The sequence below is a fragment of the Rhincodon typus genome, chromosome 18 (assembly GCF_021869965.1).
Source record: "Rhincodon typus isolate 14 chromosome 18, sRhiTyp1.1, whole genome shotgun sequence".
NCBI classification, from domain to species: domain Eukaryota; kingdom Metazoa; phylum Chordata; class Chondrichthyes; order Orectolobiformes; family Rhincodontidae; genus Rhincodon; species Rhincodon typus.
Genome location: NC_063349.1, coordinates 5,993,810 through 6,009,555, shown reverse-complemented (window position 1 = coordinate 6,009,555; position 15,746 = coordinate 5,993,810). Strand labels below are relative to the sequence as shown.

General features: G+C 42.9%; 1 protein-coding gene across 1 annotated transcript in view; it reads right to left on the bottom strand.

Annotated features, from left to right (window-relative positions):
* LOC109933519 overlaps nucleotides 1–15,746 on the bottom strand; it is a 58,169-nt gene that overhangs the window by 34,956 nt on the left and 7,467 nt on the right. The window contains exons 4-9 of the mRNA XM_048607809.1: nucleotides 14,900–15,085; nucleotides 9,714–9,932; nucleotides 7,842–7,961; nucleotides 6,688–6,882; nucleotides 4,282–4,380; nucleotides 1,046–1,228 (exon numbers count right to left, since the gene is read on the bottom strand). Of these exons, the coding sequence (XP_048463766.1) occupies nucleotides 1,046–1,228; nucleotides 4,282–4,380; nucleotides 6,688–6,882; nucleotides 7,842–7,961; nucleotides 9,714–9,932; nucleotides 14,900–15,085 (1,002 nt within the window). The remainder of the gene's footprint in view (nucleotides 1–1,045; nucleotides 1,229–4,281; nucleotides 4,381–6,687; nucleotides 6,883–7,841; nucleotides 7,962–9,713; nucleotides 9,933–14,899; nucleotides 15,086–15,746) is intronic.

Sequence of the window (15,746 nt, the reverse complement as noted above, 5' to 3'; positions counted from 1 at the left end):
GATGCTGCTTGGCCTGCTGTGTTCATCCAGCCCTGCACCTTGTTGTCAAGGAAAAAGACAGACTCGGGTTGAATGATAGAAACAGAATTGTAGGATGTAGGTCCCTCTCAGGGCCAGACCTGAGTTGAGCTACAGTCCTGCTGATTAATAAATGGCTGGAGAGCACTCTTCCTGTGGGGAAGTAAGATAGTAACCAAGAGACTTACTGACACAAACTGTTCCTGTGTGGCCTCACACATGACCACCACTTGTAGATAGAGTCCTGCAAAATCTACTTTGGATAATGGATGAAACATCACAATTTAGTAAGACTTTCAGACTCACTCATGTGACTTGGGTCTCAGATTGGGGATCAAACAAGAAATAAATCTTTGTCCCAGCTGCAGTTTTCACTATCAGAGGTTGAGGGATGATTTTAGAGTTAGCTGCAGTTTAGTGGTAACACTGCAGGTACTAAATCAAAAGGTTGTGGATTCAAATCTGACTTCAGGGGATTTGGAACAATAGTCTGGTGAAGCACTGAGGGGAGGGCAGCCCTGGCAGTGTTTCAACTGAAAGATAGCTCCAGTTGAACCAACAACACATTACTGCACGGGAAAATGTCACAACACTCCTTAGAAGAGCAGCAGGGTACTTCTTGTTGGTCGCAGCCAATTTTAATCCTTCAATCTGCTACTTTTGAGAACTTGCAAATTGGTTGCTGCACTTCCTGGGGCTGAGTTTTACACAGAGGGCGTGATCCCAGATCACCCTGCCACAGAATCCACAGTGAGCCTGCCCCCCAAGGGAAAGGCTGGCCCTTAGTGATTTAATGCTAGCAGCAGTGTCAGTTGATTTAAACTGAGACATTTTCACCTCCTACCTCGGAAGAAAATCCCAACTTAGTGGGAAAGAGTGCCTGGCAGAAAAGGTGGTCACTTCTGGGATGACAGGGAATCCTTAAAAGAAAAAGAGTCCAACTTAAGATGAAGCCAGGGTATCACTGGGACCAGGTAGCCAAATGCCTAAGTCCTTCCACACAGATGAGGGCTGGCTAACTTCTTACCTGTGATCACTGCTTCCGAACTGGTTAAGGTAAAGTTGACCATCTGGACAGTACTGGGGCTCCCAACGCTGTAGTATCGCAGACTGCAGCCCCTCAGAACTCTCACACCCGCAAGAGGGGCCCAGGAGACCATAGCACTGGTGGTGGAGATGGAGGTCAAACTCAGAGCTTCTGGACTCTTTTCTAAAGACAAAAGCATTATTACTACAAAAAAGACATCAAACACAACGGATACCCACTTTATGGCCTCCGGATTCGAATCCTACAGAGGCCAATATTTCTTACCATCTCCAAAGGGAAGTTTCTAGGAACTGTTGGAAATTACCAAAGCTCAAGGTTTCATGCTTTAAGGAGTTTTGACTGTAACAAACAAACTAAAATCAACACAGATCAAACATTACTCGATAGGCAAACAGTATACCAAACTGACGAAAAGGTGCCTCCACGTGACCATTTTCTAAAATTGAAAAATATTCCACAACAACTTTTTGAAGCACTTCTGGAAGATATGCAGCAACATAAAATCAAGGCACAATTCGCTTTCAGCTTTCCAGCAGGCTCAGGCTCAATTTGTCCTCTTCTGGTGTCTTTTGAAAATGATTCCACTCACCCTGTCTTTTCCAGAGCTGATGTTCACCAGCATGACCCACCATGATCATTCTTATCTCTTAAGTCTCAAAAAGTCCTCTAATATTCTGTCTTCTTCTTTTTGAATAGGAAACTAACATCCTATTTGATGCTAACATCAAAAACAGTTCCTTTCCTCCCCCTGTTTTTCACTGTAATGTCTCCTTTGTTCTTTCCTCCCAATGTTTCTATCTCCAACAGCATCCTTGTCTCCACCAAAACATAAACTCTGTCACTTGGATGTTCAATAGGTTTCAGCGTAGATTTCTTTCGCCATGATAGTCTGATCACATGGGCCTGTTTCCCAGCAGAAGTTTAGTATGATCACTGTTACCCCAACAGCCAGTGCATTCTGTTTCGCCTCAAGTTAAAAGAGGCTTCTATCGTAAAACATAACTATCATAACTATCTTGTAAAACACTTCATTGGTAACAGGTACCAAAAAAAAATCGCTATGCGATAACAAAAACAAAAGCAGAGAACTATGGATGCTGGAAATCAGAAACATAATCAGCAATTACTGGCAAAATTCAAGAGGTCAGTTCCAAAGAATGGTCACTGGACCCAGAATGTTAACTCTGCTTTCTCAGCACAGATGCTGCCTGACCTGCTGAGTTTCTTCAGCAATTTCTGACTGTAAGGAAACAATCTGTGCTCATGGCTGAAAAGTAAACTGTTATTTTCTACATCGACCTTCAAAGGCCAGGAGAGAATGAAAATTTACCTGGAAGTCCTTTCCAGCCATCCCTTTCTACAGAGCTCCAACTCACTGCTGATCTCTTTTCAAAACCTAACCCAAGTAGTTACTCTTCTTATGGAGTCAGTTTATGCCTTCAGTATCTGGTTGTTAATCTGGTGGGATCGGATTATCCACCATTATAGATCCCTCCTGACCTCTCAAAAACAATGTAAACTGGTGGAATAGACATGGAATTGCTTCCCTAACAAGTGGGTTATCCATTCCACCACAGTACCTTCCATGCAATGATGTGAAGAATTTATCCAGTCAGTGATGACAAACTGTTTGACCCTATGGCTGGTATCGAAACAAACTTGCACCTCTCGTCAGTCTACAGGTTGGGGCTTTTGAATAAAGAGGGGAACAGGTGGGGGAACTTCAGGTCAGTAATACTTCCTTTCCCAAACTCTATGAACCTTCTTAGCACCTCGAGTTGAGGTCAGCCAACTCAGAACGCCATTGTCATTCGCTTCAACTCAATTCAAACATGATGACTACTCAAGATAGTAAGTTAGTGCTGTCGATCTCCTTGTGGTTATACAGGCTGTTTTTCAACCCATTTGAGCACATGGACAGGACGTCCTGAGAGGTAGTGGGATCCAGGTTACTCCTTCCCTCTGTGCAACCCCCTTCAGTTTTTTCAATAAGATGTTTGGACTCATGATGCTGTTTGATGGATGACTGGTCACTATTTTGAATGACTGACAGCAAGCTCCTCCCAATCCTGAATGCTAATGCAGCTACATTTCAAGGACCCTCCCTGGAATGGGAGTGTTGAGGAAACAGAATCAGCTGGGGAGACGTTTTATAGTCATCTGGACAGAAAGGGAACTCTGTCATAATTGGTTTTATGGGAGTTTTTCCCGAATGCCTGTAGAACTGGTTTCAAGAAGGACATAAGCATTTGTTCTATGGTCTTCCCTATTAAGCTGGAGAATGAGAAGGAGGAATTGCTGGAATTTCTTTCCATACATTGCTGACACACAGTACAGGAGTGTGTGACAGCAATTGCCCTGAACACCAAGACTCTCACTAACTTGCAGAGGCCTGTGTTGTCCAACATTCAGTGCCACAGCTTATGCAAGGCTAAGCTGGTACAACTGATCTTGTCAGCGGTGGCCTTTTGAGAGACAGTGTTGCCAAGGCATGGGAAGCTAAGGCAGAACATGGAGTGCATAAAAACTTTGTACAGTGGGAAGTTTAGTAGCTCACACAAAGGAGTGGGCATAAGCCAATCAATCTAGTGAATTGAATAGCAATTTGATGAGACCATGGCTGATCTGTACATTAACTTTATTCACCTTCCTTTTGCCCCAATTGTTAATATCACCCAATGTAAAAGAAAATCTCAACCTGAAAAAGCACTAGATACACACAATCTTCTTACTGTACAAAGGGAGAAATATCTTCTAATTTCACTCTTGAACAGCCTAAATCTAATTTTAAGTTTACGATCCCCTAGATTTAATCATGTCTCAATCTCATACTCAGCTCTTTATCTGTACTCAATCTCCTATACACAAGTCACGTTTATGCAATCAAGCATCATAATTTAGCCCTGTAAAGTCTGGTATCATGCAAGTGAATCTGCTTCTTCCAAGGCTGTTGAGTTATTCCTAAAATGTGATGCCCTGAAACTAAACACAGCACCCAGTGCCCTGGATGTGGTCTAACTAAAGCAGTAGATACTTGAAATACACCTCTCTTGACTGAATTCCAGCTGTCTTTGTGATAAAAGGCAGAATGCATTTCATTGTTTTTGATTGTTTTTATACCTGTTCATGAACTTTCAGTGATTTCGATACTGGTGAAAATTGTCTTAGAATGGAATTTTGTGAAAGAAGTAACAAAAGAATTGGAAAGAACTCACCAGAGTAGGTCTTGAAGGTAAAGGGCTGAGTGGTCACCAGGCCATCTGAGGAGGTGTTTAGCTGGATCACAGTGGTACACAGTGACAGGGAACCCAGACCTGCAATTTCAGACACATTCGTCACCGAGACTACATACAAGACATATAAAAAATAATTTCCGCACACAAATCTCTGAGTTTCTCTTCTATTGAAGTAAGTAATCTACTTCAGTGTGGGGTTGGGCCACATAGACTTGGGAATGTCCAATATTCTATTCCTGCTCTTTGCCAGTTTACACCCTCTTCAACATGAATCCATTGCAAACCCTATCATCAATAACTAAACAGACAGAAAATCCTGTTCACTGATCCAACTGGTGCACAATGACCTACAGCAGCTTGCTGGACAGCACAGCATTATTTTAACATTCTCGCCCTGGGTTTCTAATCCCTCCTTGGCCTTTATCTCACATATCTGTGTTCTGCTCCAGCCCTCAATGTTCTAAACAGCTGTGATCCTCTAATTCTGGCTTCTTAAATATGTCCAGGTTTAATTGTTCCTAATGATGTAGATGTAAGAGCAGAAATAGGTCATTTTCTTCTGTTACATCTGCTCTGACATTCAATGAGATCATGACTGATTGGGTAGTCCTTAAATCCACTTCCCTGCCTTTTCCACATACCCTCGATTCTCTTTCTGATTAAAAATCTGTCTATCTCAGCCTTGAATATACTTAATGGCCAAGCCTCTACAGCTCTTTACAATAAAGAGTTCTACAGATTGACAATGTTCAGAAAAAAATCCTTGTCATCCTTAAATGGGCCTCCCCTTACTCTGACATTATGTTCTCTAGTGTTAGACTTTCCCAAAAGCAGAAACAACCCTCAGTATCTACCCTGTCAAGCCCACCAAAAATCTTGTATGTTTCAATAACGTTTGCTCTCGTTCTTCCAAACTCTAATTGAGTACAGGCCTAACCTACTGAACCACTTCTCATAAGAAAATCCCACCATACCCAGGGTAAGCCCAGTGAACCTTCTCTGGGCTGCCTCCAATCCCAGCATAACTTTGTTTAGGTAAGTGGACCAAAACTCTTCACAGCATTCCAGGTGTGGTCTGACTAGTGTCTTATATAGTTTTAGTAAGATCTTCTGACTTTTATACTCCACTCCTTTTGAAATGAAGGCCAATATTCCATTCACCTTCCCTATTACCTGCTGAATTTGGATGCTAGCTTTTTGGTGTTCATTGACGATGAGTCCCAAATTTTTCTGTGCTGTGTTTTTTTGCGGTCTTACTCCATTCAAATAATATTCAGCTCCTCTATTCTTCCAAAATGTGTAACTTCACATTTTCCCACACGATATTCCATCTGCCAATTCTTTGCCCATTCACTTAGCCCTCTGCAGATTCTTTATATCATCCTCACCACTTGCCTTCCCAACTAGTCATGTGTCATCTATAAACCAGGTGATAATACATTCCCACATCCAAGCTGTTAACATATACTGTAAATACCCTGTGGCCCAACATTGATCCCTGTGGTACTCCACTAGTTACAGGTCACCAGCCAGAAAATACCCCCTATATCCCATCTCCCTGTCTGCTATTGGTTAGCCAATCCTCTATGCATGTTAATGCATTAGCTCTAACACCACGGGCTCTTATCTTAGTAAGCAGCTTAACGTGTGATACCTGAATGAACTAATTCATCAATGGTGCTAGGCATTCAGTTGTGTAGGCCTTGGAACTAGAATTAACTGCCTAAACCTGTTCACCTCGCTCCCCTCCTTTAAAATACTACTTAAAACTGAACTCTTTGACAAATAGTCATTCTCCTGTCATTATATTGATTTTTATGTCTTACTGTCACTTTGCTTGATGTTCCTCTGAATCGCCTTGGTGATTCTTAAAGATTCGATTGAAATGTAAATATGTGTCGCTGAGTTAGCTGATCTCAGTGTGAGTCTCAGTTAATTTCATTTTTGTCTTATTGAGGGGATTCTAGAGCAGGATCTACCTGAGCTCACTGTAATGTTAAGTGACTACAGCAATCTTATTGACAGGGATCACTAATGAGAAGGTTCCTGAGGGCATCAGTTCAGTGACTGCCATTAACAGTCAATCCCTAGGACTTCCTTGCTCAAGCTCAAGTCCCATGCCTCAAGTCTGTACTTCTTCCCAACTCAAACTCCATCCCTGATTCCACTTCGCTGACCACTTGCTGCTCTCTTCTAATAAATGCAAGAGTCTTTAGAACAGGATAAAAGATAAAAAGAGGCAAAATCTAGGCAAAGCCAGGGAAATTCCATCTTAAAAAATAGTATCATAAAACTTCAGGTTTTATAGGCCAGGTTATTGTGGTCTTCAAAACACTAAGCAGTGTCTGAGGACACAGAAGTCTCAGTGAGATCTGAAATACTTACCGGTTAAAAGTAAACTGGTGGTGTTTCCAGGCTGGTATGTTTGCAGCTGGATGACCTCGTTGGTGTGGTTTGTGCAGTTTGTATTAATTTGGTAGTTGAGAATCTCAGTTCCTGGTATTGAGATGACCGTCCATCTCAATGTGACATTGGGCCCTGTGACATTGGCTGTTACAGCTTGCACTATGTTCCTGAGCTCTGGGGAAGAAGTGGAGAGGTAGACAGCTTCTTAATATTCAGAACTTACTGCAAAGCAAGAGTGTGTACAGCTAGAACAGGCATTGGCCATAAGCAATTAATGTACAACCACAGGAACTGGTAAATATTTATAGCATCACAAGAGAACAGAGTGTTTTTGGAATTAACAACATCTCCTTGCTGAAGTTCTCAGACATTAAAATTAAAATTGGTAGGAACCATATCAGCATTAGCGATCTGAATTGTTGGTTCATGAAATATAACGTTTTTCTTTAATGTTGAACAATTAGGGCATATAAAGGGACACAAGATTGCAGGTACACTGCATTGAGTAACTGCAGTGCAACTGATCAGACTCTGCGTCCTACTTTATGCCTTCACGTGTCCTGAACTCTCTTATATACACTCAAGCATCTCCTGCTTTCTTAGAGAGTATTGAAAAAACTGGATGTAAAAGCGAAATGGCCATAGTCCTGTTGGACCACACGGCTGCTCTCAAGGGAAGGGAGCTTTAGTGATTGGAACCAGATGGATCTTGTTGACTACAAGGTTCTCAATTGGATTTGTTAACCTGGGCCAATCAGGAAAGCTCTGGCTGACCAATATAACCAGGAGATTGGAATGTTCTCAGTAAGGGACTGACCCTGAGCAGGCTGCTCACAGCTAGTGTACTGTGCACTGATAAATAAAAGGTGGCTTGGTGACAGAACCCAGCCTCTGTCTAGTTATTTCAGGAGCTTATTAATATTAAGTATTCAATTTTTCAACTGGACTTGAACCCTTGACCTCCTGACACAGATCTCAATGAGCTACCGACTGAGCCAAGCTCACATACAACGATCCAGGCTTTATGCAAACTCCAGGGTTCAGCTGCAGCCTCATCAGGCTCCAAACACAAACTGGGACAGTATAAAAACTGGCTTCAGTGGAGAGAAATGCATGTGGTGGGAGTGCCTTACCGTAACACCTGGGACCTGATCTCCTCCAGCCTGGTTTGCAGCTACATACCAGGGACCTGGAGCTGTCTGTGTGACAAACTGCATTGACATCACAACTCAGGCTCTGGCACAGACGTGGCACTGCAAAATCAAGGGCACACAGCGATATTAATGTGTTCACACAGTGAAGGGGCGAGTCAGGGAATGGCCAGACCCTGAGTTAGACAATTAGATCTTGCTTATCAATTATCTTTGAGATTTTTATAGTGACCTCTACTGTGAAGACCTTTGCAAAATATTGGTTTAAATAATCTGTCATTGTCCTGTACCTAATTATTAATTCCCCGGTTGTAACCTCCGAGGGTCCCACACTTATTTTAGCTACTGTCTATATATATACACCTGTTTAATGTCTTGTTGTTTGTTTTTATGTATTTTGCCAAGTTACTTTAATAATCAAGTTTTTTCCTCTTTATGAACTTGTTAATCATCTATTGCTGGCTCCTAAAAAAATTCCAATCCACTGGCCTACTACTGCTTTTCACCACTTTGTATGCCTTAATTTTTGATTGGATACTCCCCTTGACCACCTTTGTTGACCGCTAGTGGTTCATTCATTTCATTGAGTCCTCCTTTTCAACCAGTATAAGTTTTTGCTGAGTGTTAAAAAATATCTGCCTCTGCTCATCTACTCTGCCCCCTGCTCTCTCGTCCCTGGTACATCTGAACACACCAATCAGGAGCAGGAGTTGGCCATTCAGCCCCTCAAAGAGATCATGGCAGATCGGGCTGTAGTCTCAAATTTGCATTTCTGCTTACCTCCGATAAGCATTCCACTCCTTGCTCAGTGAGAATCTATCCACGTCTGCCTTAAAAAATTTAAGGACTCAGATTCCAGTACCCTTTCAGATCTCACAGCGTCAGGGACCCAGGACTGATTCCACCCTCGGGTGACTGTCTGTGCAGAGTTTGCACATTCTCCCCCTGTGTGCATGGGTTTCCTCCGGGTGCTCCGGTTTCCTCCCACAGTCCAAAGATGGATTGGCCATGCTAAATTGCCGCATAGTGTCCAGGATGTGCAGGCTAGATGGGTTAGCCATGGGAAATGCAGAAATACAGGGATAGGGTAAGGGAGGTGGGGCGGGTGGGATACTCTTCAGAGGGTTGGTGTAGACTGAATGGGTTATATGGTTTGTTTCCACACTGTGGGTGTTCTATGATAAATGATGACATTCTATTAGCTTTCCTAATTACTTGCCAGACCTGCATAAAGTGTTTTTGTGATTCATGCTCTGAAATCTTTCACCATTTGGATAATATGCTTCTTCTTTTATTCTTCCTGCCAAAATGGACAATTTCACATTTTCTCATATTATGTCCTACTTGCCACATCTTTACCCAGTCACCTACTAATATCTTTTCCTAACTTCCTTAAGTCCTGTTCGCAACTCATCAGCAAATTTGATAACAATACCTTCTGGCGGTTCATCCAAGTCATTTTTATAGATTGTGAACAGTTCAGGTCCTAGGATCAATCCTTGAGGCAGAGCACTCATTATGTCTTGCTAACCTGAAAAAGACCCATTTACACGAACGCTCCACTTCCTGTTAGCCAGCAATGTATATAGCTTATCTTTAAGCGTTCTGGGTCTGTCCCTACTTCTCTTCACTCAACATTCTGCTTGAAGATATTTACCTGAGTGGTCTTTGTACGGGATATATCATGTCAACACAAGCTAATCAATTTGAAATGGCTTCTTTAATAATATTGCAATGTGAAGCCCTAATTCTCAGTTGGTCTTTGATGAGAGAGAGAATTGGAGAGATCTAGAGGTTGGGGTCATGAGTAAAGAATTGCTTGACAATAAATCAAAAGAATTGAACAAAACTCACCCATTTCATAGTAAATTTTGAACTTTGTGTTTGGCACGTTTGGGCCAGAGTGGAAATGGACCCAAGAGTCTGTGCAGTTGGAGAGGTCAAAGGTCGTGATGTTCAAGTGTTTCTCGGTCAGTGTGAACTGTTTCTGTCGCTCGGGATCTGTTCCACATCCAAAGGAGATGTAATCCTCCTGAGACTCCACAGACAGTGACTGCACCCAGAATCGGATTCCTGTGTGGAATAACAATATGGGTGCTGTACAGTGCTCATGTTAGCCATTGCTTCAAACATAAATAAAGGTACTGTGCACACTCGTGGTCCCCTCATGTTACTGAAGGCAGCTGTTGTGACTCTGAGTCAGAAGGTAATGGATTTCTTCACCCAGTGTTATCAGCTTGTGGAATTCTGTGTCACATCAGGCGGTCAAAGCCAAAACAGGGAATGTTTTCAAGAAGGAATTTGATGTAGTTCAGGCTACAGGAATCTATGAGTCTAAAATACAAGTGGGAACAAAGTGCAGAGTCGGATAATCAGCCATGATTGTACTGAGTGGTGGAGCAGGCTCAGAGGGCTGAATGGCCTACTCCTGCTTGTAGTTTCTATGATTTCAGATATAAGCACATAATCCAGATGGAGACTCAACAACAACAACTGATATTTATAGAAACAATAAAAAGAAAACAGATACTGAGCCACATGAGAAAGTATGAGATCTGTTGATGTAAGATGTCCCACACACGACTTCAAAGAGTAGATCTCCATGGTGTCTTGGCTATAATTATTCCTCAAACAGCTGAGACGAGTTGAAAGTGGCAATCCCCAGGGATTGGTGTTGGGACCCTTGCTTTTTCTGATTGATATAAATGATTTGAAGATGGGTATGGAGGGTAAAACCTTTAAATCTGCAGTTGATACTATGCTAGGGAGAACAGTGAACTGTGTGGATGACACTGAGCAACTTCAGAGGAGTGCTGACAAATGGGCCTAATGGGCAGGCACCCAGCAAATGGAATTTCAATGCAGAGGAATGTGAGGTCATGCACTTTGGTAGAAGAAACACAGACTCCAGGCTCAATGGTCATGCACTTTGGTAGAAGAAACACAGACTCCAGGCTCAATGGTCATTCACTTTGGTAGAAGAAACACAGACTACAGGCTCAATGGTACAACTTTGAGGGGAGTACAGGAGCAGATGGACCTCTGGGTTCACATAAATGATTCTCTGAAGGTGGCCAGGCAAGTTGAAACAGTTGTTAAGAAGATTTATAGGATCCTTGTGTTGATAAATAGAGGCATCAAGTATAAAAGCAAGGAAGTGATGCTACACCACTACAAATCATTGGTCAGACCACTTTTGGAGTATTGTGTTCAGTTCTGGGCACCTTATTTAAGGAAGGATGTTATAGCCCTGGAGAGACTTCAAAGAAGATTTACTAGAATGATACCAGGAATGAGAGATTTTAGATAAAGATTAGAGAGGTTGGGCTTGTTCTCCTTGGAGCAGAGAAGATGAAGAGGTGACCTTATTGAGGTATTCAAATCGTGGGCAATTTTGTCAGGATAAAGAAGGATATTCTGTTTCCACTAGTTGGTGTGTCAGTAACTGAGGGTCACAATTTCAGCGAGAGAGATAGAAGTGAGAGGAGGAAAAAAATTCTTTACTCAGAGCTTGGTTAGGATTTGGAATGCACTGCCTGGGAAAGTGGTGGAGGTGGATTCCATAGGAGGTTTCAAAAGAGAGCTGGATATATATTTGAAAGTGAGATTCAGAGGGCCACGGAGATAGGGCTGATGAGTGGGACTAGCTAGGCAATTCTTTTGGGAGCTGGAACACACACGATAGGTCGAATAGCCTTCTTCTGTACTGTAAAACTCTATGATTCTATAACATCAAGAATAAACAGATTATCTGGTCATTATCAGATTGCTTTATGTGAGGCCTTGTTGCATGTACAAGGTCTGCTGTACTTCAAACATTTCAACAGTTGTTGATCACCTACAGGAATTGGTCAGGAACTCCACAGAATTCTTTGCATCCCAATCCTGGGGATTGATTTGAAGCTGTGTTTTGTCTCTTCCTGATGATTGCCTGGTAACTGGTGACTGGTATCCATGGGAGTTGTAATGCTTAGTTGCGGTGGCTGACAGTGACACCCCATGGGAACCAGGTGTCTTTCTCGGTCTTTTTGCACGTTACTCTGTAATGAGGACCTCTTACATTCTCAGGCTGGCCACAGAACTTCACCAAAGGTAAATTTGAAGAGTTGTAATCTAGGCAAAGGTGGAGGCCAATTTGTGCACTGGAGGTCCTGTGATTGATTGGTTGATTTATTGTCACGTGTATTGAAGTACGGTGAAAAGCTTTGTTTATGAGCAGTACAGGCAGATCATAGCAAGCAAGGATGTACAGATCAAAAAGACTTAGACAGAAGCATGCAAGTTACATTGCACAGGGTGTGTGCTGGGCAAGATCAATGTTAGCAAGATCAGCATTATCTGAAGCTAGAGAGTCCATTCACCATTCTGATAACGATTAGGAAGAAGCTGTTCCTGAACTTGCTGGTGCGTGTGTTCAGGCTTCTGCCTGATGGAAGAAATTGTAGGAGGTCATTACCAGGGTGCATGAGTCTTTGATGATGTTGGCAGCCTTTCCGCAGCAGCGAGCCATGTAAATGGAGTCCATGGATGGAAGGTTGGCTTCTGTGATGGTCTGGGCTGTGCACACTACCTTCTGTAGTTTCTTACGGTCCTGGGCAGAGCAGTTACTATACCAGGCCATTATGCACCCGGACAGTATGCTTTCATTGGTGCATCTGTAGAAGTCGGTGAAGGACTTTATGGACATGCCAAATTTCCTGAGCTGCCTGAGGAAGAAGAGGCATTGTTGTGCCTTCTTGACTGTCCATCTATGTGATAAGTCCAGGACATGTTGTTGGTTATCGTCACTCTGGGGAACACGACGCTCTCCACTCTCTCAACCTCAGTTCCATTGATGTAGATGGGGGCGTGTTCTCCTCCTTTCTTTCTGAAGTCAATGCTCAGTTCTTTAGTTTTGCCAATGTTGAGAGAAAGGCTGTTTTCAATGAGCCACATCACCAAGCCCTCTATCTTCCTTCTGTACTTTGACTCAATGTTGTTAGATATCCATCCTAATCCAGTGGTGTTGTCAGCAAACTTGTAGATGGCGCTCGTTCGGAATTTGGTAACACTGTCATGGATGTACAGGGAGTACAGTGCATACAGTGATAAGAGTAATGGCCATATCATCTGGTTTTGACAGTGGTGTCCCTGGGCAGTGTTGGACTGTTCATAATGAGGGCATTAAGAAGCAACTGCTTGCTTTGGAACTGGAGTCAAGAGGAGGTATGTTGAAATTCTGAAGCAAGTTAAACTGAGGTTTGTCTACCCTTGGGTGAATGGAAAAGTGCAGGGAGATGCCTCGTGGCATTCTGGGCAACATTTATCCATTAACAAATATCACTAAAAGCAGATTATCTAGAAATTTATCTCAGTGCTGTTGTGGGATTTTGCTGTGTTCAAATTGTTTGCTGCTTTACTAACTTGTGACTTCCTACTTTCTCATTCTTTTCTTCTTTACTGTTTATTCTAAGTTAATTATTAAGAACTCATTAGAATTTTGCATTTCCTACCTTACAACAGTAATTGCACTCTGGTTACAGAACTGTTTGGGACATCCTCAGATTACAATGTGCAACATATACAAATGGAGGTGTTTGCAAGTCCGTATCTTCTGTAGAGTGGTGACGTGGTGTTGGGAGATGATTTAAATTTTATAAAATCTCCTTATCTCTCACAACCAGTAATAGAGGTTTAAACAATAGGAAACATTTACTCCGTTGTCGAGTTCACTACCTGGCTCCACTGACAGGAGTTTAAGTCCGTTTTCCCTATGAATTGGGCAATCCAGAGTTGGCAGAAATACCGCTATGAGCATCAATGCTATGGTATTAACCCAGCCATGGAGAACAGGCTGTGTTAGGCTAAGCTCCCATTCCCAATCTGCTCAACTTTCATTCCTGTTGGGGCTACGTCTGGATGGACAAAACTCCCAGATGATCTTGGGTTTAAAAGTTAATTCCCTGAACGCTCCTGAGAGTAAATCAAGACGAACTATGAGGGGAGCTTCCTTCTTTCATTTATGTTCAGGCTGACCGATGGCAAGCAGGAAGGTAGTAGTGTTTCCAGATGTAACTCTGTTGCAAGTATCCTGGAATGGGTGAAAAACTCACATAGTGTAGAATAGTTTCTGGATTGTGGAAGCTTTTGGGAGTTTCTGTTGCCAATAATCATTGACTACCATGGAAATCGATGTTTTAAGTGGACCCATGATAGGGGGGATGTGGGCAGAAATTCACAAGATCAAAGCTCCCAGAATAGCATCCAAGCAAAATTGACAACTCCAGGCCAGACAGTGAAACAACTCACACAGTGGCTCCCAAGAGTCTACTTTAGGGTTATCTAAGAGTGCAAGAGGATCTCGATTTGCTGAGGAATGGCAGGTGAGGTTTGGTGCAGATAAATGCGAGGTGTTGCATTTTGGTGAGACAAACCTGAGCAGGACTTACACAGTTAATGGCAAGGCCCTGAGGACTGTTGCCGAACAGAGACACCTCGGGGTGAAGGTAAATAATTGCTTAATAGTGTTGTTACAGGTAGATAGGGTGATGAAGGAGGTGTTTGGCATGCTTGCCTTCATCGGTCAGAGCATTGAGTACAGTAGTTGGAACATTGGTAAGGTCACTTCTGGAGTACTGTGTACAATTCTGGTCGCCCTGCTATAGGAAGGGTGTAATTACACTGGAAAGGGTGTAACAAAGATTTACAAGGATGTTACCGAGACTGGAGGGTTTGAGTTTAAGGACAATCTGGATAGGCTGGGACTCTTTCCCCTGCAATAGCCAAGGAGGTTTATAAAATCATGGGGGCATGGATAAGGTGAGTAGCCAAGGTCTTTTTCCGAGGGTAGGGGAGTTCAAAACTAAAGGGCATAGGTTTAAGGTGAGAGGAGAAAGATTTAAAAGGGACCTGAGGGGCAACTTTTTCACAGGGGGTGGTGCACGTATGAAACAAGGTGCCAGAGGAAATGGTAGATGCTGGTTCTGTGCTCTTCTGATCAGCGAATGATGCAGCAGTTCAAAGTAGATCCTTTCACGTTCAGGAATGGAGTTCCCATTTACCTGTGTATCGTCGAGTGGCGTTAGACATCTGAGCCATGTTGAAGAACCAGTACATGTCTGCACTGTTCTGGTACAGACTTGGGAAGTTATTGGACATGATAAAGCCTGATAAGCACGGACAGGGATTGCCTGAAAGAGCTGGCTGATTAGCTGTTCCTGGGATAATTTCTGGTGGGCAAAAACAACCTAGAAACAGAGAAGGAAAACATTAAGTGGTTTAGTCTTGGTTCCCCCTTTATAACTGCCCTGCAGTGTTTTGCAATTCCTCAATGGAATGACTCCACAAGAGCCATTCAACAAATGTGTCGATAAAATAGGAAAGTTCACGGCAGTTCACCTGGTTCTGTCCACGGAATTATACTCCTCAAAGCCCTAGTTTCTCAAACATGTGTAGGTGCAGCAGAATCCCTCTTGGCATTTTGCTCTGTAATTTTACAGCTGCTGTTTGTGACTCAGGATCATCCTCAATATTTTCATCTTGCCAGTCCATCCTAAGTTAATTGCTGGGGCCCTGTTGAGATTCTGGTCTGCATGGAAGTTGTCTTGCATGCATGTTCAGCCAGGTTAAAATAAGCCCTCCTTCGGCATATATTTTTAATCAAGGGGATCCGTTAGGCCTGGCTTGTGATGCAGAGCGTCACCAACAGCGTGGGTTCAACTCCCACACTGCCTGAGGCCCTCGCTTCTCAACCTCATCCCTTGCCCGAGACACGGTGACCCTCAGGTTAAATTCACCAGTCGTCTCTCTCTCTCTCTTTAAGGACAGCCTTCTGGGACTATGGTGACTTTTTAATCAACCCATTCAGACAGGTTATAACACAGGTCAAAGGGCAGGTGGGATTTTGAG